General features: G+C 36.7%; 1 protein-coding gene across 3 annotated transcripts; it reads right to left on the bottom strand.

Annotated features, from left to right (window-relative positions):
* Positions 1-12,033: 12,033 nt before the first annotated feature.
* On the bottom strand, positions 12,034-26,205 carry LOC129262935 (uncharacterized). 3 transcript variants are annotated; one of them, XM_064100931.1, is made up of 3 exons: positions 25,857-26,140; positions 24,134-24,260; positions 12,083-16,113 (listed from the first exon to the last, which is right to left on the bottom strand). In XM_064100931.1, exon 3 carries the CDS (start codon positions 15,007-15,009, stop codon positions 14,017-14,019), a length of 993 nt encoding a protein of 330 aa, XP_063957001.1. In that variant the 5' UTR covers positions 15,010-16,113; positions 24,134-24,260; positions 25,857-26,140; the 3' UTR covers positions 12,083-14,016. The 3 variants fall into 3 exon arrangements, with proteins under 3 accessions (XP_063956998.1, XP_063957001.1, XP_063957000.1); XM_064100930.1 differs by having other exon boundaries at positions 12,099-16,113; positions 24,134-24,241; positions 25,857-26,205; XM_064100928.1 differs by lacking the exon at positions 25,857-26,140 and having other exon boundaries at positions 12,034-16,113; positions 24,134-24,663.

Genomic DNA, 26,205 nt, shown 5'->3' with positions numbered 1-26,205 from the left:
CCAAAAACATGAAATTTGGCCAATATTTAGAGCAGCAATGGCCGAATAAAAAGAGGTGTTTTGGTTCGCACCAAGCTCATTAACTATGCAAAAACCCTCTAGTCATGAATATCACTTGGATAAAAGAAGCTACTTTTTCAGGGCTTGCGGACTGACTGCCATTTTCCTTGTTCTTATGTTATTACATGAAATCACAATTGTTTAGATCTTTATCTTACATGTGTGAAGGATTAAACAGCTGACGCTGATAATGACAAAACATTTTGGTGAGCAAGGCGGCTGTGGTAGTGGTTTTAATGGTGGTGATTGATAGGGATCCTGATGTAGAGATGGTAATGATGATGATGATGGTGATGATGATGAAAATGGTGATGATGATGGTGATTATAGTGATAATGATGACGAAGATACTGATAATGATCGCTGTCGCTGACGGAGGTGATGGAGGTGGCGATGGTGATGTTAATGATGATGATGATGATGATCGTGGTGATGATAATGATGATGATGATCGTGATGATGATAATGATGATGATGATGATGCTAATAGTGATGATGGTGATAGTGATGATGATGATTATTTTGATGGTGATGATGATCGTGATGATGATAATGTTGATTGTGGCGATAATGATGACGATGATGATAATGATGATGACGAACACTCTAAAACACTGAGTAAAATGTTAACCAGTATTGGGTAGAAAGGGAACGTGCATGTTTGCTGTGTATTTGTTTTACCCCATATTGGGCTAAATAGATGTTTTAAAGGTAAATTTCAACGCAACATTGCGTAAAAATTACAAAATATTTGGTATCTTTTTACCCAAGAAATATGCACGTTCCCATTTTACCCAATATTGGGTAAACCTTTTTTAGAGTGAAGATGATGATAACGGCCGCGATGTTGATGATGATGGTCATGATGATAATGATCGTTGATGCTGATGATGGTGATGCTGATGATGTTTATGGTGATGGGTGGGGGTATCGATGTTGTTGGTGATGTTGACGGTGGTGCATGGGCATGATGTTTATTGTGAAAGATGAGCTTTTCACGACCAAGTGCAAAAACAATGGCCATTCAAAGAAAATAGGAATGAGAACCCGTCTGAAAATACCCTATTAGGCCTATTAGCAAAGCATTACAAGTAAACGAGGAGGATGCTAAAACAATGCCTTTTCTTATTACACGCGCTGGCAAAATATGACAAGAGCGAGTGAGGAGCGAAGAAACATATAGACAGGAAAAGAAATAAACAGAGAGAGAGAGAGAGGGAGGGGAAGACAAGATACAGAAAAGATTACTAGGACGGGACTTCATTCGGGGTCAATGCCTTAAAAAGGAGGTTAATATGGATGACCCAATAAGACTCAAATTTGAATAATTTCTCTTCATCAAACTGGAGGAAATTTAATAAATTGTAGGGTTGTATATGGAAAGGTCAAATTACCTCCCGCATCTGGTATTAACTCGGCTATATCCAACTCCCTGATATGAATGCTTAATTGTTGACGAAAAAGCGTACACCTCCGACATGTCCAATTAAAATGAATAAAAAGAAAAAAATATATACATTTAAATTGTGTTTAATACTATTGAAAAGGATGTTAATACATCGGTTAGCCGTCCCCATGGAACGGGGGGGGGGGGGGCGTATCCTGGCTTTGATTCCATAGTTGTGAACTGCAGTCTATTAAGAAAAGATTGACAAGTTCCCCCTCCCCCCGATCTCCCCTTCCCCAGATGTAAAAAAAATACGAAATTTCCGCCAGTGCTGGATACCGAAAGATTGCGCACTTTTGTATTTAATCAATTGTGCCGTAATTAAATTTGCCGATTTTAAATGATTTCAATTTCCTACATCATTCCCTATTATCTAGGCAATAACCAATGCCTGGCAAAAAATGCAGATGCTAATATCAAATTTCAAAAACATGCGCTAGATTATTCTCCCCTTGTGATTCGATTAGCGCGCTTGTCGCAGTTTATAGAATGTTATTTCATGTTTCTCGATGAATTTATGCCTTCTTCCTGCATTCTCTCACCCCTAACTCTCATCTCTCCCATATACACACCTTACATCTCCCTTTCTCTCTCTTCCTTTTCACTCTCTCTCACACAATTTATCTCTTCTCCATTCACTGTCCCACCCCCTCTCTCTCCCCCTTTTCTGTATTCTTACCTCTTGAAAAAAGACGAATCATACTTGCGTCGACTACTCGAACACCAAAGGGTAATGTATTGTTCATGGTAGAGGAACTCTCTCTTATCCCCCCCCCCCCTCTCTCTCTCTCTCTCACTTTATCTCTTCTTCATTGACTATCCCACCCCTAACTCTACGTCTCTCACACATTCACATTCTATATCTCTCACTCCTCCTCTCTTTCTCTCCCCCTTTTCTGTATACTTACCTATAAGCTTGTTCTTGAAAAAAATGCAAATCATATTTACGTCGACTACTTGAACACCAAAGGGTAATGCATTATTCATGGTAAAGGTACCCACGGGGTATTTTGCATCGCACTTGAAATGAGAATTTCTTCGTCATTCTGTCATGTGTAATTTGCAGAGTTAACAAATTTGGTATTCAACGATTCCTTTAAAGAAACTTGATGTAAAAGGGAAGTTCACCCTGGCAATTTTTTTCTTTGTAAAGAGAAGGAACATCGGTAAGGTAAGGCATTTGAACTCTTACTGGAAAATACATTATCTCTATCATTCAAGTGACATAAGCTCCTATTATTGAATTGTTTTTTGGTGTGGAATGTAAAAACCAAATAGGCGAATCACATTTTGGTTTCTGCAAATGGGGTAGACAATAAATTCCCTGAGCGGTTTACGTGCTTAATCAGCTTCACTAAGAAAATGTAATACTAATAATAAACAATAATAATACTTAATTTTGATGAAGCGCGAATTACAGTTAAGTATCATAGCGCGCTCAAAAGGTAGTATGAGCGAGAGAGAGAGAGAGAGAGAGAGAAAAGGAAAAACAATCACATTGATCCTAATTCATCATTATACATAACCTAAATACATCATTATGCATATTTGAGACTGAATTTTGAGAATTTGGAACTACATAATGCCTCAATTTTAGGAAAATTTGAACTTATCTCTGGAAAAGGTAACGCTTTAACATAGACTTAATGGATCAAGAGAATAACAGTCGTGGAATGTTTATTCCATAGTGTTGAGGGACTGAATATTGAAACGCTCTTTGCCTATATGACATTGTATTAACATTTAGGGGGATGAACGTCTTTCTCATACTTGAACTTAGTTGCCTAACCGGTGATACTCATTGAGAAGCTGTTGTAAGTATAAAGGGGCCACTTTATGCTGACATTTAAAATCAGTTACGAAGATACTAATGTAGCTACATTATTTAAGGGTCTCGTCACTTTCTCCACACACTATTTGCCGGCAGAAAATGGGTTAAGCCAAAAAAGATGCAATAAATTCTTCCTTGCCACACACTATCAGATACTACCAATGATACTCCGGCTCTTCCCCAGGAGATAAAGAAGTTAGTCTCCTCTTTGATACCGTGGACCTGGTAACATAAATCGTAGGTATGAGGATCGTAGGTATGAGTTTACAACTGATCACACGCCATAATCAATTACATCAAACGTGTAAATCGTCTTTATGTTCAATCACTAGCTTTCGTTGTTCCGGGGCAAGGAATTGTGTTACTACTCTTGTTTGTCATGGTTTGAGTTTCACTCTTAGGTTTTTGCAGATGGGAAGCTGACACTGGATGGCCGAGAATAAAGGAAGATTCTTTCCATTTTTTTCTTCTCTCTTTTCTCCACAATAATTCGGAATACACGGAATTCAGAACCACAAACCGAATAGATTAAATGATAAGGTAAAAAAAAAAAAATCATTGTACAAGAGTAATAATTTCAATAGAGATGGTCCGCAAAGACGGCCGTCACAAAAATGAGTTACAATCGAAAATACAATTCGCTATTTTCAGACTTCTGTTTTACTCAGTGTCACAAATTCACATCATCCATATGGAAAATATCAATTAATTGGATATACAAATCAATATTCATGGTCAAACGAAACACTTAAAACACATCAGGGAGGCTTCCAATTTTTCAAGTTAGATGATTCTTTTTCTGGACCCCGTTTTAATAGATTACAAGAAGAGAACAATTTTTTTGTGCGATAAATTAGGTGCGTCAGGGTGCAGCACTATCTAAGCTTTTTTAAGGCATAATGAGATTATTTTTATTCGGAGATTCAATCGATGATAATGATATATAGTCCAAAATAGGCCCCATAGAAAATTGACTAAACCTTGTTTTTTCATATATACAATATTTTTTGATGGTTTCTTGTCAATTCGAGGGTGCTGATTACGAATCTGAATGATGCCACTCGTGTAACCTTGAGCACTTTCTGCAAATTGGCAAAATCCAAGATGGCCGCCAAAATATGTAAATTACCCATGAAAATCACAAAATTGCCCGGACATTGGCTATAAAATGCATGAAATTGTGTGGCAGGAGTGAAATACTCTCTGAAAAAAGTAATTTTTGACAAAATATTTTTTTTCTGGATATTCAAAATGGCCGCCATAGGCCTTTGTATACTCTATTATGTACAACATGAATAGGGATAAGAAATTTTCACAAAAATGAGCAATAAACTGCAAGAAATCGTGGTATATGAACGAAGTACTGTTTGCAAATCATCATTACTCACGAGATATATCATTTATTATGTCATGTATGGGAAAATTGCTGTATTTTGATATTTAAAGTAGCTGCCACTGGCCCAAACAGTATTATGTTCAATGGCAATGGGGGCCAAACTATCAGAAGAGTGAGCACTAAAATGCATATTATTACGATTAAACGAGTGGAATACTGACTAAAAACACAATTGTTAACGAAGTATATTATTCAATATGCCATGTACTATATGTGATAAATGCTGTATTTTTTAATTCAAAATGGCCGCCATAGGCACTATATAATGCGAATGTAGAAACTAATTTTCACAAGAGTAAGAAACATAAAATGCATGTAATTGTGATCTACGCCGGAGTAAAATATTGTCTGAAAACGTGTTTTCTAGCGAGACAAATCATTTCTTTTGCCATGCATGAGATAAATGTTGTATTGTGAAATTAAAAATGGCCCATAGGCCCTGACAGTATTATTTACAATAAAATGGGGACATATGATTTTTTAAGAATTCAGTTGGATTTGCTTGACTATGACATCCATATGATCCTGTTGTATGAGTAAAATATTATTTGAAAACATAATTTTTATGAATTATAGCATTTATTCTGCCATGTAGGTGATAAATACTGTATTTTGACATTCAAAATAGCCGCTACAAGCCCTTACTAAATTCTGTATGCGTATAAAAAAAAATCACAAAAGTGAGAGTAATAAAATGCATGTAACTGTGATGTACGAGTAAAAATATTGTCTTAAACATGATTTCTAAACACATACATCACATAATGGTCATGGAGGTAATAAATGCTTCACTTTGAAATCCAAAATGGCTGCCATTAGTCCTAAAGTATTATGTACATTGTAACTTGGGAAATATAATTTTGACAGAATTTGGCTTTGCTTGACTATAAATATTGCATATACTAGTAATTATATGGAAAACTAGCAAACAGAAGGTCCTCGCTGCACGCGCGCACCCTTATAACACGCAGAATTCCCTCGCATCATACCCTTTTTTCACAAACAAATGTATATCAAGGACAAGCATTGATTCAAATAGAATTTCCGTCCCCCTGAAATGAATGTTAACAAGTTTTTCTATCAGATGACCATAATTCTATTTGCATTCAATTGGTGGGAAATATGGCACTTATTACATTAAAATCACTCAACACCATCCAAAGTCAGGAATATGTATTGGGATAATGGGTTTGGGGACATTTTATAGTACCCGGGTGGATTATATCCGCCGTCACATCTGTGGGTGATGGTATCAAGAATTTCCGTTCAGATTATAATAAAGGGCACATTGTAAGGTAAATATTCATGAAAGAACCATGGGGATTGGTTAATAAGGAAATAGAGCACTTTTATCATCAAATCAGAGGAGATTTTCTTTGTGATAGTGATGTCCGAAGAGCAAACCTACACTCGACGTGCATTCAACATATATGGCTGGACAGAGCTTTTGTGTACGTCGGTGCGTTGTTCGAGTCACAGCGGTTTTCCAGCTCTTTCCATCGCAGTGCTGAACATTAGGAATATATAAATATATATACATTGTCAGTCCGAACTATAGATATAGATATATCAGATACCATTATTTTTGCCAACAAAAATCAATTTTGTTCTCTGAAAGATGGATATGTCTCTGAATATTGTGATGGGGTCCATTATGTAGACGAGGGGTGCATCATGGCTTACCACTGCATAGGTAAGTCTGAAAATTAAGTTTTGCTTATTCCTTTCACTTTATAATGATGTTTTAAATGTTCAAACAACGATAATTCATGAAATTGACACAAAATATCGCGAATCAACGCTGAAACATTATTTGTGTATACATTTTATCCCTCTGTAATGTTACTCATACAACACCATTCAGTCAAGCAAAGCCAAAATCTGTTGAAATCATATTGTTCCCATTCACATGGTACATCATACTGTTAGGGCCTGTAGCGGCCATTTTGACTTTCAAAATACAATATTTGTCACCTAACTGGCAGAATACATGATATATCTTGTTAGAAATCATGCTTTCAGACAATATTTTTCTTACGGATCACTATTACGTGCATTTATGGTGCTCACTACTGGGAATATTGGTTTCCCAGTTCGCATTATACATACTACAGTCAAAGTCTATGGCGGCCATTTTGAAAGTCAAAATACAGTATTTAACACACACTTGAAACCTGAATGATATATTTCGTTGAGAATTGTTTTTAGACAGTATCCCATTACTTTATCACATATGTATGCATTTTAATGCTCACTCTTGTGATTTCTTTGGTCCTCTTTCTCATTGTACATAATATTGTTTGGGTCTTTGGCAGCCATTTGGTATATCGAAATACAACATTTACAATGTATCACATACATGGCATATTAAATAATATATTTCGTTAAAACATTATGTTTTTAGTCAGTATTCCACTCGTTTATCTTAATAATATACATTTTAGTGCTCACTCTTGTGAATTTTTGGCCCCCATTGCCATTGTACATAATATTGTTTGGGCAAGTGGCGGCCATTTTAAATATCAAAATACAGCAATATTCTCATACATGACATACTAAATAATATATCTCGTTAGTGATGATAATTTGCATACAGTACTTCATTCATAGATCACAAATTCTTGCAGTTTAGTGCTCATGTATGTGAAAATTGGTTTTCCCTATTCATATTGTACATAATGAGTATACATGGGCCTATGCCGGCCATTTTGAATATCCAGAAAATAAATATTTTGTCAAAAACTATTTTTTCAGAGAGTATTTCACTCTTGCCACGCAATATCATGCATTTTATAGGCAATGTCCGGGCGATTTTATGATTTCCATGGGTAATTCACATATTTTGGCTGCCATATTGGATTTTGCCAATTTGCAGAAAATGCTCAAGGTTACGCGAGTGGAATCATTTAGATTCGTAATCAGCACCCTCAAACTGACAAGAAACCATAAAAAATATTATATATATGAAAAAAACAAGGTTATGCCTCTTCTATCCTGGACTAATACTGACCTACTGGGATATTTTTACGTTCTAGCCCATAACCGGAGTGGGATAAACAGAGAAAATCTATGGAATTCTTTTTTGAAATTTATGTAGTCAAAATGGATGTTTTTATGTATAGATGTATCAATGGTCTGTCATCGAAATTCTATCGTAATGTGTTTACTCTGAAACAAGTATTTCAATACTGGATATGCAGCAAAAGATAACCTGATCACCCCAAAAGCTCATATGGAAATTTTTAAACACTCTTTATCTTACTCAGCAATTTTACTTTGGGACAACTTGCCATTTAATTTGAAGCAGTCAAAATCTTTATCAATTTTTATAGAAAAGCTCAAACTGCATCTTTTTAAGTTCTATTAATGCCTTTTGAATTGAACATTTTATGTCTATCTGCTTGATTTATTTTGTTACTGTTATGTCTGTAATATTCTTCATTTACTACAGTTTGCATTATTTCATAACGATGCCGGATAAGTTTAACTTGTTATTTAAAATAACTTTTTGTTTACATGTGTTTTTCAATATTTTATAGTTGTTTTTATCATGAATCCCTGGGCCCCATGGGAGATCAGTTTATCGCTGAGTGGACGACCTTGATTAAATATATTTTATATGAATAAATATATAAATGTAATTTTTACACCATCCTACATTAGGGGCCTTTTCCAAGAATCTGTTTATAATAATAATAATAATGATAATAACGTCGTATTCTACCCAGGGACGCCACTTCAGTTCTGGAAACTGTTCTAACAGCGGGCCCTGCTTAACATAATGTTATTATTACACCGGCTTTAGCACGGCTACCTTGATCGGGCGCCCGAGCATTCGAGGAATTTCTTCCTACCGGGTACTCATTCATCTCACAGTGTGGATAAATTTCTTGCTGAAGGAAAAACACGCCATGGCTAGGATTCGAAGCCGCGACCCTCGGTTTGAAAGGCAAGAGTCAGAACCACTAGACCACGACGCGTTTATAGGGGTAGATCTGGTAGATCTTGTGTTTCATGACCCAGGATAAACATTAAAAATGCATTATTTTGTCTGCAATTTGCTGATTTTGTTCCTTTTTTGAGGAAGGGGTTGTCCTATCGAAATGTCTTTTTTTTTTTAATTCACATGAACCCGTAAGCTAAGCCAGTTTTTAGTTTTGCCCGAGGGTTATATTTCTTTTTGACAAAGTTTATAAAATAAAAACACCCACCCTTCATAAATATATACCTACCCCTCATAGATGCTTAAGTGAAAGAAGCACCCCTGCGTTAATATTCCCTTTGGAGGACGCTTCATTAAGAAGGCCGAAAGAACCATCTGTGATCATCATGATCATGGTAATATATATTAATAGAAGTATCCACCACCTCTTACAAAGCCCAAACTTCTTGAGCAATGCCTTTGGGACAGTGGAACCTCGGCTCTCATAGATGTCCAGACATGCTTTCAGCACACCCACACATCGCCTACGCCCATCATGCCAAGCCAGTCAACCCACGCCCTTAATGATGCTCATAGAAATGTCCAACACCTTCTATCCGCCAAGCCCCTTGAACAGTCAAATTACTTCAGCATAGATGATTCCAGAAGGATGCCCCCTCATTTTATTCTGGCCTTGGACCCGTTACCTCTCTATCATTAAAAAAACCTTGCCAGAAACCTTTATGTTGGCTTCATCCCTAGTAAAACTACCCTCTTTCTCTATGCCCCCTTAGAAACGATTGCGAGCAATAAAATTTCAGTCTGTTGCAACATCGATAGCAAACCAGTATTTGGTCGATCTCTGTCAGCTGGAGCCAAACCATTTGCACGAACGCAAACCAGACGATATTTTTTTGTAGGTCTGAAAAACTTAAGATGGCTTCTTTAGCTAATCTTAACCTACAGCCGATTGTCGATTTATTACAGCGCTCCGTTAGGCAGTCACCCTTCTTCACAAGACCAGCAGGTGCCTGTTTCATAAAGAGTTACAACTTTATGAATTGTCTGATCATGGCAGCTACCATGGTAACAGGACTCAGCAGCCAATCACAATCAAGGCTTCCATATGGTAGTTTCCAAGAACGTCAAAGACACCATAGCTGTAAGTCGTTATGAAACGGGAACCGTGGCTTCGTTTGTCACACCTCTGCAAGGTACACTGACATCAGCAGCGCTCTTCTTCACACTCTTTCACACTTGCATCATTAAACATCCGTTTCGCATAAACAGAGTTCATGGATGGGCAGTCCACCCATGCTCTAAAGACTTGCATGTTTCTGAATTGGACAAGGGGAGGGGTTGATGGTCAGAAGCCGTGTGACGATTTTTTTTTCCAGAAAAAAAGAAGAATAAAATGCAGTAGGTAAATCCCGAGACAAAGGTACATAGTACGTCTTGCATCATTATCTCCTCATTTATTCCCTGCACCTTATGTTCCGCAAAGAGCCCACTTCCTTTACACACACACAAACGCACCCTAACACACACATATATGTATATATGCATGAGAGGGTGTGTGTGTGTGTAGGAGGGGGGTTCTGTGCGTGTGTGTGTGTGTCGATGTGTATCTTGTAGTGTTGTTCCTTATTTGATATCCGGCGACAATTCGATACAATAATCGAATGACCAACTTCAACCTGGGTTTAACTATATACCCTACCCAACCCTAAACCTAACATAAAACCCTATTGCAACCTTAACCCTACATCTTAGACGAAATAAAGCAATTGTCGCAGGAGCATATCTCGTGTCACCATGTATTGTATGTATAAAACATATTGCAATAAAAGAGATACCAAGGCTACTCTACATGTAATCATTCATACTTGGCATCCAGAAGATTTCCTTCTTTTTCTATCTCTCCTCCACTATATCACCCAATAAACCGGATAATTGTTACAGATCCCTAGATGAGGGGTTGGTAGCTGAGCTCACTTTTTTATCATACAGGTCTTCATTAAATCCTATTTTATTTATATAGAAAAAATCCCAAAGTGCAAGTCACTTTTCCAATTTATTACTGGAATATATGAATGCATGTACCCTAAAATGGTCGTGTAATATAAATATGTTTTATTTGATAGATTTACCGATATTATAGAATAAGTATAATTCGGTCGGGTGCCCAATCATAATAAATGATATACGCATTTTGGTATGTTTATATAATACCCTTCTCAGGCATTATGGGATGGGTAGAACATTTCAGTGACAATTTCTAAATCTGCAATTGCTCAAATAGCTCTTTAAATTTAAACAAAAATATAGACGCCAAACTTATATCTTAACAGCCTTTAGACGGCATTTAAGACGAATGAATGGTAAACTCTCTCTTAAAAAAATAAAGACCACATCTAGTACTGCATGTTATTCCCTTGAACAGGATATTGAATGACAAGTGTAACAAAGAGTTATATGTGTTGTATTGATAACGTTATTCAATGAGCAACCAATATTTTTTTCTTCAAAAGTTGGTAAATCAAATCAACATTTTCCTCCTAGACTCTACACACGCACACCCATACCCTCACGCACGCACACACCCTCACACACACACACACACACGACATATTTGTAATTTGTCATCAGCTCCGAAACTTAAGACGAAACTGTTGTTCCGGTTCACCAATTTTCGGCAAGGACCTCCCAGCTGTTCATTGTCGATTTGGCTTGCATTTTCAATAGATTTATTTTCTTGAATCCATTGCGTCTCGCGGAGCGAACACTCTCTATTTAAAACAGAGAGAGATCGCTTTTTTTAGAGGATTTTTAAAGAGTAACTCAATTGATTAACGGAATTATGCCAATCTGCTGGCCGAATCTAACATGTCTAATGACGAAAGAGGATATTGCCCACCGTTGTTTCATGTGTTTTGTACGTCTGTACGTGCTGGGATGAAATTATGATACTATGGACAGTTTCATTCAAAGGATGTAAAATTTGTCTTGTAACTGTATAATGAAGAGATAGTTTGTGTATGAAAGTTGGCAATTCTATCTTCTAGTTCAGCAAAAAAGAGCTAGACATTATTGGTTCTTTACGACAGTCATTTTAGCATTTTAAATAGCACTTCATCGTTGTTAGTTATTAAGGATGACAGATATTATTATTGTTATTATCTTTATCATCATTACTATTATTATCTTTAGTAGTAGTAGGAATAGTAGCAGTAGTAGAATTAGAAGCGAGAGGATCATTATCATCATCAGTATTATCATTTATATCATTGTTGTTCTTATCATTAATATCGAAATCACCACCACCATCAATATCGACATCCTAAGTATTCAATGCCACATAGACAATTCCATTTTTTTTTCGAGGAGGGCTGTATAGGTAATAAAGAACACTCATAGAACGAAATTAGACTATTTTAAAAATACATTATCTTTTCACAGTGCCTGCCTTTTTACATCTAAAAGCTGACCAATTTATTCTTCTTTTTTTTTCATTTTCGGAAAATAATGCATTTCAAAGATCATGACAAATATGTAGTATTGCATAGAAATGCAAATGTTTCAACGTGCTCAGTTTTACAGATTAATCAGAATATGCACGTGATAATTTTGGGTTGTTTGTTTATGCCATTGCATGTCGTGGAGAAACAGAATAATGAACTGATGTGCACAATAACCATGATAACCAGTAGGGCAACGCCAATGAATAAACCAATCTTTCGAATGATTACACGAAAAGATCGCATTTCCATATGACCGTTCAAACTATATTTGTTTTTAAAACGTGTTCCTTGGCGTCTCCCTCCTTCTTTCATCATGTCTCCTTATCTTCAATATTTCTTTTAGCACTTGAAAAAAAAAGGTGCAAAGGCATGACGTAAAAGGATGACATGGGTTTTTTTCGATACGAACTAAAAACAAATCTAACATGAATTTTAAAACCTAGCAACAGGCCGTACACAACTTGTAATACAATAATACCCTTTAAATTGACTCTGCTGCCTTACTTTCTCGGATTTACACATTTTCTGATTTTTCTTTTGTGTTTTTATCCCCTTAGAAAGTTACCGTCGCGTGTATTATTTAAAAAAGTTGAGACGAATGTCTTTGATTTCGTAATGCAAAAAGTCGTTCTAATCGTGTTTTTATAAATTATACTCTTTGTCAAAGTAATAAGCCAGTTCGTAGTTCCTTTCTGCGCATGATCAAAAGATTCTACGCATGATCAGAGGAAGGTCATTTGTACTAAAGTGACATGGTGATTTAAAATCTAATGAGATAAGCACCAACTTTGATGTCTTGATCATTCATATATTCTTTTGAATTGTGGTTTTCATTTACATCCACAAAAAACAACAACGCGTCCACGAACGACTGGTATTTCCCAGTTTGCCAAGTACATTGTGCAACATGCTATGATATGCATTCAAAGTAGGAATGCAACAAATACCTTCATAAAGTGTTCATTGGTATGCTATTCTAGTCACCTGGTCTATTCAATTTCTTTATCATGCTATGTGAGGCAAGCTTACGTAATATTTTGCTTTGAAATCTGCCTATCATAATTAAAGAAATGAAAGGTGATTTGACCGAAAATTGTCCATGAGTAACTACGAACTGGTCTATTATGGACACATGTACATCCACAAAAAAAGAAAATCTTCATGTGTTGGTGCATGGAAGGAAAATGGGTCAACACAATAAAAACGTATCAAAATAGAATATTTAAAGCCATCACATTCCAAAACTAAATTATCTTACATCGGGTTACAATATATTTATCATAAATACATGACATATATATATATATATCAATTGCAGCACAAAATAATTACATATACTGGTATTTACAAATTGCCATATATAAGAAGCCCATTTTGCGTATAAACTATACAGGTTACATTTATCAACTAGGTTTTGTTGTTTGTTGTTTCCGACAGGCGTGTGTAACACAAACGTTGGTATACAAATTAATACAGTTTAGTTTTAAAATTCTGGCAATATCGACAGAAACGATAAGCCTACATAAAGTGAACTACTTGTTTGTAAATGAAATTATATCATTAATATTTTAACAGGGCTCAAATGGTGAGTCAACCTTTCTTTCTCTTTTAATCGAAAGAAGATTCGTTTGTAAATGAAAATTCACCATCACTATAAAATTTCGGCATATCATGATATTTTAGACTCAGTTATCTCTACCTCATATTTTGAAGTCACCCTGTCGCCTTATTTATATGGGATAATGTATATTTTAGCATATGGAATCTTGCACAATTAAGATTATTCATTAACATGTTTCGTTGTCTCTGATGACATTAACGCAAAAAAAATCAAGTGAATCATTGTTTTACTTCCTGTTGTTCTGGTGTATTCTGGGTAACTTCTTCTTGTCTTGCTAACCATTCCCGCACCAGTCTATCTGGAGAGACTTTAGACTCATTCACCAGCCGGTCCCTGTCCATCACGTACGTGGCTCTATAGGCCTTTTCATAGAGTCCCTCGTAGGAGTCAACTCCTTCCGATAAAAGGCTTATTCTAGAGCCAGTATGCGAGTCTGAAGGCGTAGATACGCGCGCAGACTGAAGTGAGAGGTGACTGGGGCACCTGCAGCTAAAGTTACGATGAATCATGCAGCATTCGTCGATAGTTCCCCCACGCAAATCAGAACATGACTTGCTCAGTGGGTTATAGGAAGGTGGGTTCAGACCCTTTGAAGAGGTTGGAATTGCCCGAGCCGATCCGGCAGGGCTACGGTCGGCGGCGCGGTCCTTCCGCACGTGTAGACTGCAACAAGCCGAACCAAGATGCTCACCATTTGCATTCGAATCCAGACTCTGCGAAGCGTGGTTGTCGAGCAGAGCGAGAGACACGGGACGCTGCTTTTGTCGCTTTGGAAGCAGCGTCGGAGTGCCTGGTGCCGATGGATTATCCTCTTCCGGGCCGGCGTCATTGGTAGTGATTTTCGGTGAGCTAAGATCCAGATTCGCCATTAGATTAGTACACCCTAGCGAATCGGTGTCTGAAGACGACAGATGTGATAGTGTGGACTGCGAGGTGAACTTCCGGCGCTGGCACTGGAACGGCGGACTGGCCCCGTTTGAAGAGATGGCGCGCTTCCCGTCCTTGCGCGTCGACGAGGGCGACCCCTTGCTGAAGAATCGCGGATTAAAAGCTCGTTGCCACCCGAAATCGTCCTTCTTCTCCAGCATAGAGTTCACGCAGGCTTTCTCAAGGTACCGACTTCTCCTGCAGAATCTTGGCGAACAGTAGACACTCAATCTCTGGTCCTTCAGCTGTGTAACACTTGGGGTGCCGTCACGACCTGGAGACATTGTTACATTCAGAAAGCACCGGTCAAAATCCCGTTAGGCAAAGCCTTTCTGATCTTTCTTTTATCAACCACCTTATTATTGCAGTGTATCCTCCCGTTGCTCTGTAGGTTTGAATGAAACTTCCAGATGCTTGAGTGTCCGTTTCTCTGTTATGATTACTCCGTATCTAGCACTGGTCGTGATACAAGCAGAAATAATTGAAATGTCTTGAAGGAACCATTGTCGTTTGTTTTACTTAACATATGAAGAATCGCCTTTGCCACCGGAAAAAGTTTCCCCATATGATTTTATTTTATACTTTTAATCACGAACTTATTGTCTTTGAGGAAATAGCAGTAATAGATAACGTTCAGCGCAGGTTTCAACAGTATCTCCTGTAAAGCAAAATAATTCCTCTTGGGTGTAGTTCTTCGATCTCGAAAGATCTTTCCCGGATATTCAAACCGGATATTCCCTCAAAAAGTACTATTTAAAATGCCAAGTGCGGGCTGTTCACCTATCCATCATGAGAACATCCCTTTTCTAAAATCACTTGATACACATCCCTTATAAAATTCCACAAATGTATCTCACTATTTTTTCCCTAAGGGAGAACAATCAGTCATGCATTTTCCACCTTTTCAAATGGATGAGTTTGCCTGTTTCTCAGAGTAAGCGAATTCCCAACCCGGCCGTATTTCAAGGGCGGGACACTGGCTTCCGTAACAAACGATCACGATGCAAGCGAGTGGTGAATGCATCCGCTGTCTCTAACTCCGCTATTGATTCGTTCAATACTCAACTGGCGTAAAACAAACGGAGGGCAAATTCACCTAATCAACTCCCGATCGAAGCAGACGTTGGATGACCCTTATTTATGCGGTCGTCTCCAGTAGGGTTGGAAGCGTTGCTGGACTGAGTGTGTGTGTGTGTGCGCGTGTATGGCGTTATGCGAGTGCGTCTCTCTGTGTGTGAGAGCTAGCTGGGAGCTCGAAATGCAAGTTGATGCAGGTCGAGATAGATAGAGAGAGCGCGTAATTGTGGCTTGTTTGTTGAAGAGACCTGTTATTGGAGAATTCGCCGGATGTTGAATTGACGATGACGTAGGAGCACTTTATATTGCACCTGAAACGGTAAAAGAGGAACGGGAAGATACATTACTTTTCTAAAAATAAAGCTAAAACAATTGACTGAATGAATAAGCGAGTAATCTTCAGTAAACCATTAGGAGGATAGGGGGAAAAAGAGTAGCTATAAAAAGGAGGATGCTAGCCTGAAGGATGGAACGAGAGATAAGTTGGGAAAGGGACGTGATAAGAGTACAACAATTTGTGGTTACCTCATCAGTTTCGTATGAAAAAAAATGCATATAACTGAAGCAATTGGCAATTTTAAAACATCACATCCATTCCAAGAATAGGATGTGCTCAGTAAAAAGAGAAAATGGATTTAAATCGTAATAAATACAAATAATAATCAAACGCGAAAATTTTTGTTGGAACTTTTGTTGGAAATGTCACAACACACTAACATTAAGTCAGAATTTAGAGGAAATTGTAGACGGCGTACTTGTTTCATTGTATCTCTTTTTATCGATACAAAGTGGTTGTTGTAATATAACAGACGTTTGTAACATGTATGAACACTGAGCATGCATACGAAGATATGCTGACATTGATTTTTTTTTAGAAAGAAAATTGTGTCCAACGTATTCGGCTTACAGCGAATCTCAAGCGATTCGGGGGGATGTTTTAGGAACATTGCTGTTGGCATACCGAGACATGATTCCATATTATAAAGCAAACAAATGTACAATTAAATTGCTCTTGTCATTGATAATTTATTAAGCGACCTTTGCTAAAACCTGGGATTTGAAATATTTCTTTTTCTAATAAAGGAATTTCAAGTCGCGGTAAACTTTGTATACGCGAATATATAGCGAGAGAGTAGGGAAAAGTAAGTCAATAAATTAAACGACAGAAAGTGCAGAGAAGGGTTCATTTATTAAAAAAATGAATGAGATCAGGTTCCCGTCTTACAAAGAGTTACGATTGATCCAATCAATCTCAACTCTATGGAAAGCCATCAATGTCATATTTTTTGTACAGGAAATGTGCTCAATCTCCTTTGTACACAAAAAGAAGCACACTGAATTTTTCAGAAAACAATGAATGTATGAATATGCATCATAAAAAATATTTTGAAAAAACGAGCATAATAGATATTGGCGTTGTGGTTGATTGGATCAATCGCAACTCTTTGTAAGACGGGGCAAACATCAAAGAGAACAAAAAATGATTAGTGCAAAGCAATATATATATATATATATATATATATACATATGCATATATACACACACACCCCTCACACAGACACACAGAGTTGTACTCAAACGTTGATGAACCCACAACAAGGTGCGCTTTTTCATGCTGAGTGTTGAATATAGACAACAATACTGCAATACTTGGCAAGCGCAGAGAAAAAAACTATCTTAAATGTAGTATTTTTTCACCAGACTTCACAATTAAATATTTTCTGGTGGGGTTCGCTTAATTTATAGAGCACCACACACACACACACTATATTATATATATATATATATATATATATATATATATATATATATATATATATATATATATATATATACACCCACACACATATTTATATGGTTGGGAGGTTCATATCTAACAAAGATCACCATGAATGCTTCTTGAATGTATTTGGTACGAACAACTTTTAACCAAACACCCATGGTGAAAATGTAACAAATGTGTACGTAGAGATAGAGGATGAAGAGTAAGCGGAATAGAGGAGGAGAGATTGAGTTTGGTAATACAGGGGAGGAAGTGACTTGGTGAGAAAGAGAGGATTGGAGATAGGTAGATAGGGAGAGGGAGGGAGGGGAAGGGCATGCTAAAGATTAAGGTAGAGTTTTTTTGGTTGGAGAGAGGGAGGGAGGAAGGGATAAACATGATAAACATGGAAACAATTTTTCGGAAAAAGAGAGAAACAGAGAGGGGGTGAAGATTTAAATCAACTTTCCTTGGTGGGAAAGAGATAGAGAACAAGAGACAGAGAGATGAGATGAAGATTGATATAAATAATTCTCCTTTGCGGGAGAGAGGGGGGAGGGTGAAGATGATCAAGATTTAAATCAACTTTCCTTGGTGGGAAAGAGATAGAGAAAAGAGACAGAGAGATAAGATGAAGATTGACATACATTTTCCTTCGCGGGAGAGAGAGAGTCAGAGAGGGGGGCCGGGGGTTTGTAGAAATTGATTGAAATCAATTTCCTGGAGAGAGAGAGAGGGAGAGAGACATGATGAACATTGAAATCAATTTTCCTCAGCTGAGTGGGAGAGCCAAAAATCGATGCAGTTTGCAAAGGGCAAGGCGCGGTCTAGTCCTCACCGGTACACAGGGCATCCTCAAATTAACATAACCCCCAGGAGATAAATAACTTGTGGGTTTTCCCTCTGCACATTTACCAAAATGGCAAAGCTCTAATGCCTAGCACGTTTTGTTAAAATCGAATCCGTACTTCTTCTATTTTATAGCTGTCGTCTTAAAGGGGGAATCAGTTTTGCCCGAGATTATCATTATTTTGTTATTATCGGTATGGATAAAAAAAGTTAAACGAGACGATATGCTGTGATTTTACACACATTCGCACACGCACTCTCACACCTTAACTTGGCATATATATATATATATATATATATATATATATATATATATATATATACGTGTACTGTATCAAAGCAATAGCTTTGATCCAGCTGAGGCATGGCGGCTTGTCATTGTTCAAAACCCACCTTCACCCGACAAAGGAAATTATAATTGGTATAGTGTCGAAAATCTGTCTATCTGACGGTCAATCGGATCGGGGTCGCCCTAGCCACTAACCTGTCTCTGTGGTCTAGTGGTTAAGGCACCGGCGTTCAAAGCTGGGGGCCCGGGTTCGATTCCCGGCAGAGACATTTTTTCGGCATCACCAATTTTTCTCAAGGGTAGATAGCTCTGGGGAACCTTGATTTAAGCTACGCCTACCATTGTTCTCTTCATTCATTTCTTTACAATATATATATATATATATATATATATATATATATATATATATATATGCATGTTATATATACTTTGCTACTTACACGAATCGTTCATTTCTGATATATGATTTTTGTGTTCGTGTTACCATCGTTATGACATTTAACTTTGATTTATTCAAATGTGGTCGTAAATATGTAGGAACAAGCAAATTCTTGACATATTTGAAAATGCATTTGATAAAAAGATCACAAATAATATACAATATATTCAATTACGGCCCCCTCATTTGTCATGAATTTTGTATAGTGTATTCAATTGTGTAAATAGGAAAAAATGACCAGTGAGGGCAAATATATGAAAACATTGAAAAGAAGTAATCGAGCAATGATTAGTGCAAACCAATATATAGATATATATATATATATATACATATATATATATACATATATATATATATATATATATATGGAGAGTGAATAAAAGAACTTAATTGTTGGCACTTCAAAAACTGCATTACTCGTGAATTTGTTTCGCATTTCTGATGTCTTATATACATATATATATATATATATATATTTATATATATATATATATATATATATAAATATATATAAATGTATATATACACACACACATATACATTTATATGTTCGGGAGGTTCATATCTAACCAATATCTCGCCATGAATGCTTCTTGAATTCATTTGGTACAAACCAATTTGAACCTAACACCCATGATGTTTATACAATTTAGACTGATTTAATGAAGGTTAGCGATTACGAAAGGTTTTAAACAAAACAAAAAAGAATAAAGAAATTTAGAAAAATGTATCAAATTTTCCTTTGTTCCATTGTTTGTTTCCATTGTTATATTAGTATGTGACTAATCAATGACGTTTTGAAGTGATGATCTTGCTTTTGTTCGCTTCTCTTGGTATCTTTTTCTCCCAAACACCCCCTCTCTCTCTCTTGATCTTTTCCGCTACGTGTACCCGTATATTCTGCAGTTATAGCTGTTCCACTGAGAATCTCTGGGTTCAAATAACAAAAATACGACGTGCACATTATTCCCCTTTCGCCACTTACAGGACAAGGTTACTCACGAAAGGATTTGATTTAAGGTGCAAACTTGAGCCTTTGTCTCTGAATGTATAATGTGCTGTCTGTTTCGCTTCTATGATGTAATGGGTTTTTCCCTTCCATCGCTGGTCTGAATTGTAAATCCGAGGTCTTCCACGGAGTGAAAGCTTCCGGTAATTAAATGAAACAAGTTGATCGTTGGTGTAGATTTCGATTAAGACTGGGGAAAGAACACTTATCCAATGGATGCCGCGCCTTAATCCTACTGCCGCACTTTCAACAGTCACTTGCCATGTTTTAGTACATACTTTTTTTGGCAAACAATTTAGGTCAGTAAAGAATAATAGGATGCGTGTCTTCATGTTCATGGCAATTTATCTGCTCCATAAAAGAAACCTTAGTTTGATTCTGGATTAAATCAAACCAGATTGAACCTTGAAAAATTAAAATATTTTGAAAGGTTTCATTTCCTAGATTGCATAATTATAGTTTCAGATTTATCGAGCATGTTCGTTTTAACGGTAACAGTCATATGATAACATGTTTTTATTATTTTTTAGGGGAAGGTGCTCTTCATTACTAAATTTAGCATATATTTTTTTATGTAAATTTGTATCAAATTTCATCGTTTTTGTCATGATGAATATATAGCATTATGTCTTTTAAGTAATAAGACCTAACTATGACAGGATCAGACATAACCTTGGAGTTCGGCTTCGTATTTTTCTTTTAAAAACACTGTTTATCATTTTCAATTTAAAAATCAAATTCACTCAAAAATATATATTTTTAGAGAGTTGATTCATAATTTAGGAAAACTTTTCTCCAATAAACCTCAGCAAAGTTTGGCAAACAAGCAAATAAAAGCTATTGATTTTCCGTGATTTCTGCTACAAAAAACCCCGAAATAAAATGTTGACATAAAGACAACCATTTGAAATGATCATAAATAATTTGTTTCTTTTTCGCTTGAAACATTGCTTTGCTGGTGAACTTTCAGTTCTGATCTCGTTGCGCAACTACACTTACGAAAATGGGCAAAGAGGTATTATTATACCCTTTGTAATTTGTACCATAAAGAAAACTGAGAAAGAAAGAAGAAAAAGTAACACCTTGGTGATACATGAATCTTCATTCCAATTTCAGTCGATAAAAGTGTTCACAAGTTATCCTACATTATCGAATTTCCTTTGATAACCTTAGGGGGAAAACATGACAAATAACACTCGCTATCTATTTATTTTCTGGTTGATATAGACAGTAGAACTCCCTTTATTTCAACAACTCCCTTCGGTATTCCATGCAGCGACCGAAGCCTCCGGTTTTTTCCTGTAAACGGGGATCGATTCCTAATTCCCACAATTCTCCATGCAGAGATGAAGGGATGTATTCTTACGATGCAGCCGCTAAAGGCAAAATGCATCGGCTCTATGAAACCAAGGAGCTTACTCCTTGATGAAACAAGTTAAATAGCATTAACTTGTACATGTACCCAAGGGAGAGTTTCATGAAAATGTAAGTCACTGGTTGTTACAGCTTTATTGTGCTCTCAGCCAGTTAGATGCAAGTGTTGCATTAGCTTATTTAACAGTAGTGAGTAAAAATCCCCTTTTGTTTGGACTAGGTTTGTGTCGTGAAATGTTCTCCAGTCGCCTACCACCGAAACAGAATTCATAGACCATACCCCCCCCCAGAATAACAGAGTTGCACAACCTTTTATGAAATAAAGTAATTCTGGGGGAGAATATTAATTAACTTACCAACTTGAAACAATTTTCATGCACAATTTCAATCAAACGCAACAAATTTAATTAAATAATGGTATCAATCTTTACTGTTTCCATGACAATAAAGGAATTTATTTTCTTCAAATTTAACGTGAAAAAATGTTAAGGGATTAAGACTCATCTAGAGTATAGGACTGAATTGCCCCCCAAACACCAATTCCATGCCCTACCCGATCATTTTCATTCGTGGGCTGATTACCCCTTGAAATGTGCCAGAATCCCCCACGAGCCATGGTTGTCATCACCGATTATTTATGTATACTGCTTATTGTGCCTAAGCTCATTATGGGATACCGCTTCATAAATGCTGAGTGCTTTTTGCTTCAAGTCATATATCACTTCGGTTTGGCAGACTTACTTAAAGGGACAGTTCACCCTGACAAAAATTCATTATAAAAGTAGCAGAAAAAAAAATTGCTGAAGATTAAAGGAAAATATATCAAAAGAGAAGACAAATGTTATTAGGATTTTAATTATTTGATTTTATATTTTATTATATGGAATATGAAAAATCTGTATTTATCCTCGTCGTGTGAAAGAAGGATTTGTCTTTGAAACACTCCAGTCGCAACCAACAATCTACCAACTGCGTGAGAAATATCCAAAAGTGTTATAAGGGAACAGAAAGGAGTAATTTGAACAGAATTATCCAGAACAAACGACAAATATCTTACCCCCCCGCCCCCCCCCCCCCCTCCCAGCAAAGGTGCAATTTTTCTCCTAAAGAAATTACTGTGAAAGTAAACGAAGGGATTAAAGGGCTACATGCACCCCCTACAACCCCACTACCCCCCTGCGCTCCCCTCACTCCAGATCCTACACCTTCTGATTCCGTCTTGGGTAATTCACGACCAGTAATCGTGACAGCGTCTCCATTAACGAGTCAGAATTCGTCATTAGTGCATTGGACAGAGTGCATATTGGCTTCCACTCGTATCCGAAAATGACCCAGCCTGAACCGTTTTCTCAAGATGTTTTGTGTTCTCGAAATGGTAAAATAGTGTTGATCCTTTTATAGTCCTTTATATTGTGGTACCGTGATGTGAGCTACTGCTAATGTATTTCATCGCAAGATGCAGCTACTACGATTCTGCAATTCGATTTTGATAGCAAGATAAATTAGATAAGTAATTATCAATTACCATGATAATTCAATTTCCCATTGTACCCCTCTCTCTCTCTCTTTCTCCCTCTCTATCACATGCACACGTGCCCGCACGCTCAAATTGAAAACCTGAAACACACACGCACTCAGTCGAAAATCATTTCACTTCTCTCCCCCTCTCTTCCTTTCTGTCAATGTCTCTCTCCCCCTCTCAGTTCTGTTTTTGTGTTTTTGCCTCTCTATCTCCCTGTTTCTACTCCAAACTCCCTGGTTTAATAACGATTTCGTTCTTTATTTTAATCTATCCTTGCGCTTTTCTTCTGTTGGTTTTTAGAAGAGAAAGAATGAAACACATACAAAGTCACTGGCCCGTATTCTGAAGTCTGGTTTAACTTAAACTCAGGTTTAAAGTTGTGGGTTAAGTATGGATAGCCAATTGTTACATAAATCATCAACGGCAGAAATATCATATACTTCAGCTCATTTGGCTCTCAAATCATTCATAATTGTCTAGGAAGTATAAATATATGATTGTCCACAGTAAACATAAGAAACATAAAACTTAATAAACATTTTGACACTTTGGCTTCCCATAATTTTAGTACAGATTTAGACAATGGGCTAAGTTAAACCTGACTTCGGAATACGGGCCAAAGAGTATAGAAGCCCTTTTTAATATTCAAGTCCCAATACCAGATCGCTTCTGTTTGAGTCAGAGCTTAAAATATTCAGTTGGAACTCTATTCACATTTACAATAAAGAAGGAAATATCATTTTTGGTCTGCATACTTAAGGTTATTACATTCAAACCAAATTCAATGAACTAATATTCCGGCTGTTTAAAGTGAAGCGAACGAAATTTGTTTTTGCTTTTTAAAAACCCTTTTCCATATTTTTTTTCAGTAGAAGCAAAGCCGTAATGCAAATGAATTAAAGTAAAACTTCAAATCATGCTTATTCCATTCAGAATCTCAATTCTAAACGAAAATACATATCTTTTACCTCCAATTTTGTTCCATTTGCTGTAAACAAAAATATAAATAAAGACAATATGAACAATTCTCATGAGGACCAGAGTTGTAACCACTGGAAAAAAAATAGAATAATCAAAATTCAATTACCTCATAGCTCGGTCTACATCAATTTAAGCGACGTGGTAGTTTTCCATTAGGAAGCTCTTCTATTCTTAAAAAATACCGTCACACGTGACGAGTGCCTGCAACAAGTGTCTGTAAAGTCAATGAAATGCTGTTAGGGTTTAATCACTGAAATGTCCACATGTATCCATTCAGTTTGGCCAAGCGTTAAATCAATTAATTGCAGTCTAAAGGATCGTGTTCGCCGACGCGGCGCTTTCCTTGTGCGGCAGTGAAGATATGCTAACCACCGGACGATAGTTCACTTTCTTCATTTGATATGAACTCACTACTGCACGCAAGTATTCATGCGCTCCTCGTCCCCGAAGACAGGCCGAACGCACAAAATGCTCATGCAAGACACTGCTCACTTAATCTAGGTGTGTATGCGTGTGTATGAAGGTATAACATGTGTGTTGGTCACAGGCTTCGACATGTTCGTGTACGTGTTGCGGAGGAGCGCGCAGACATAATGATATTGATAATGACCATGCTGTCTGTGTATGCGAGTGTATGAGATGTATGTACTGTCATTAAAAGAATGCGATACAGGTGCGGGCAATTTTACATTGCTAGTGGGAATGCCATCCGGTTTAATGGCAGCTGCATATCTATGTGCACGTGATTACTGTTCTCGAGTCCCATTGGACGGTGGCATATTGGACAGTGGATTTGGAGGGTGGAATTTAGCACACATTAAGTTTTAAGTAAGATGCTCTTATCAAATCTAGCATTATGACGGATTTTTGCACCGCGACTCAAAACGATTTCAAGAACATAGAACCTATATTGACCAATGCCCTTCGTGACAATGAGAAACCAAGAAATCTTTGTCGAAAATTGGTGAATAAAAACAGCAGTTTCATCCTGGACTCTGCACGAACGACATATTTTGCAATTTTTCGTCAGCTCCGAAACTAAGAACGAAACTGCTCTTCCGGTTCACCAATTTTCGACAAAGACCTCCTAGCAGTACATTGGATTTTTAAAGGGCATTGTTAACTAATGCATTTACTGTGTTCTCGTATTAGTTCTGCGTTGATGTGCGAAACTCTCTTCTATATATTATTGCTATTGAATAATCTTAGGCCTATGTGATACGCGACCAAGAATACTCTAATCTGTTATAGATATATAAATATTAAATTAAATATATATATATATATATATATACAGAACCTATGTATATATATATATACATAGAACCATAGAACACACACATATATATATATATATATATATAATATATATATTGTGAGGTCTTTATTTCATAATAATAAAAAATGTAAGAAACAAACATGCAGAGGTATGACAATACAAGCGGGTGCTTTAGACACTGTCACACCTCTCACAACATAAAGCACGTATAGAAAAATACTACGAAAGTTAAACTAGTTAACTATACTGACTATACCTAGAACTAAAATAATAAATCATTATGCTTTATAATAAAAATATGCATATTTACAAAATGCGTATGAGGCCCAATATACTAGTAATATAGTATTCAGGCACAAAAGATATATACAACAAACAGTGTGGTTAAAATTGCGAGAGAATTACATTTCCTCGTCGAAAACGGACGTTAAACGGTAATTGCCAAGAAATAAATAAATTGATTGTCTTCGATTTGTCGTGTGGGCAGCTATTAAAGGTAATTGTGACTGTATTATGAGCTCCAAATAATAATATGTATTTATATACTTACCTTTATCTGTCTAGGCCGACATCAAAAGAAGAATAGATTCTTTCTTCAATGTGTGACGATTTCTCTGAGGGATTATAGAAGATATGCAGTCTCACTTGACAAGTTATCTGCGATTTTCTTAGACATTCACAATTTCAGGAGAAAACCCGAGGGTCTTCAAGGGTCTTGAAGAGAAGATGCAATCTTTTTTCTACCAATGTGCTGGTTTCACTAATGCTCGGCTTACTAATGCCTTTTAAAATATCCTGTTTCACTTGTCTGCAACTGCAATACATTTACAGCGTAAAGGGGAAATCGAGAAGGGGTTTTTGTATTTACATCCGCGAGACCAGACGCAGTTTCTAGAAGT

Source organism: Lytechinus pictus, chromosome 6 (assembly GCF_037042905.1).
Source record: "Lytechinus pictus isolate F3 Inbred chromosome 6, Lp3.0, whole genome shotgun sequence".
Lineage (NCBI taxonomy): Eukaryota > Metazoa > Echinodermata > Echinoidea > Temnopleuroida > Toxopneustidae > Lytechinus > Lytechinus pictus.
This window is presented reverse-complemented; position numbering and strand designations above follow the sequence as displayed.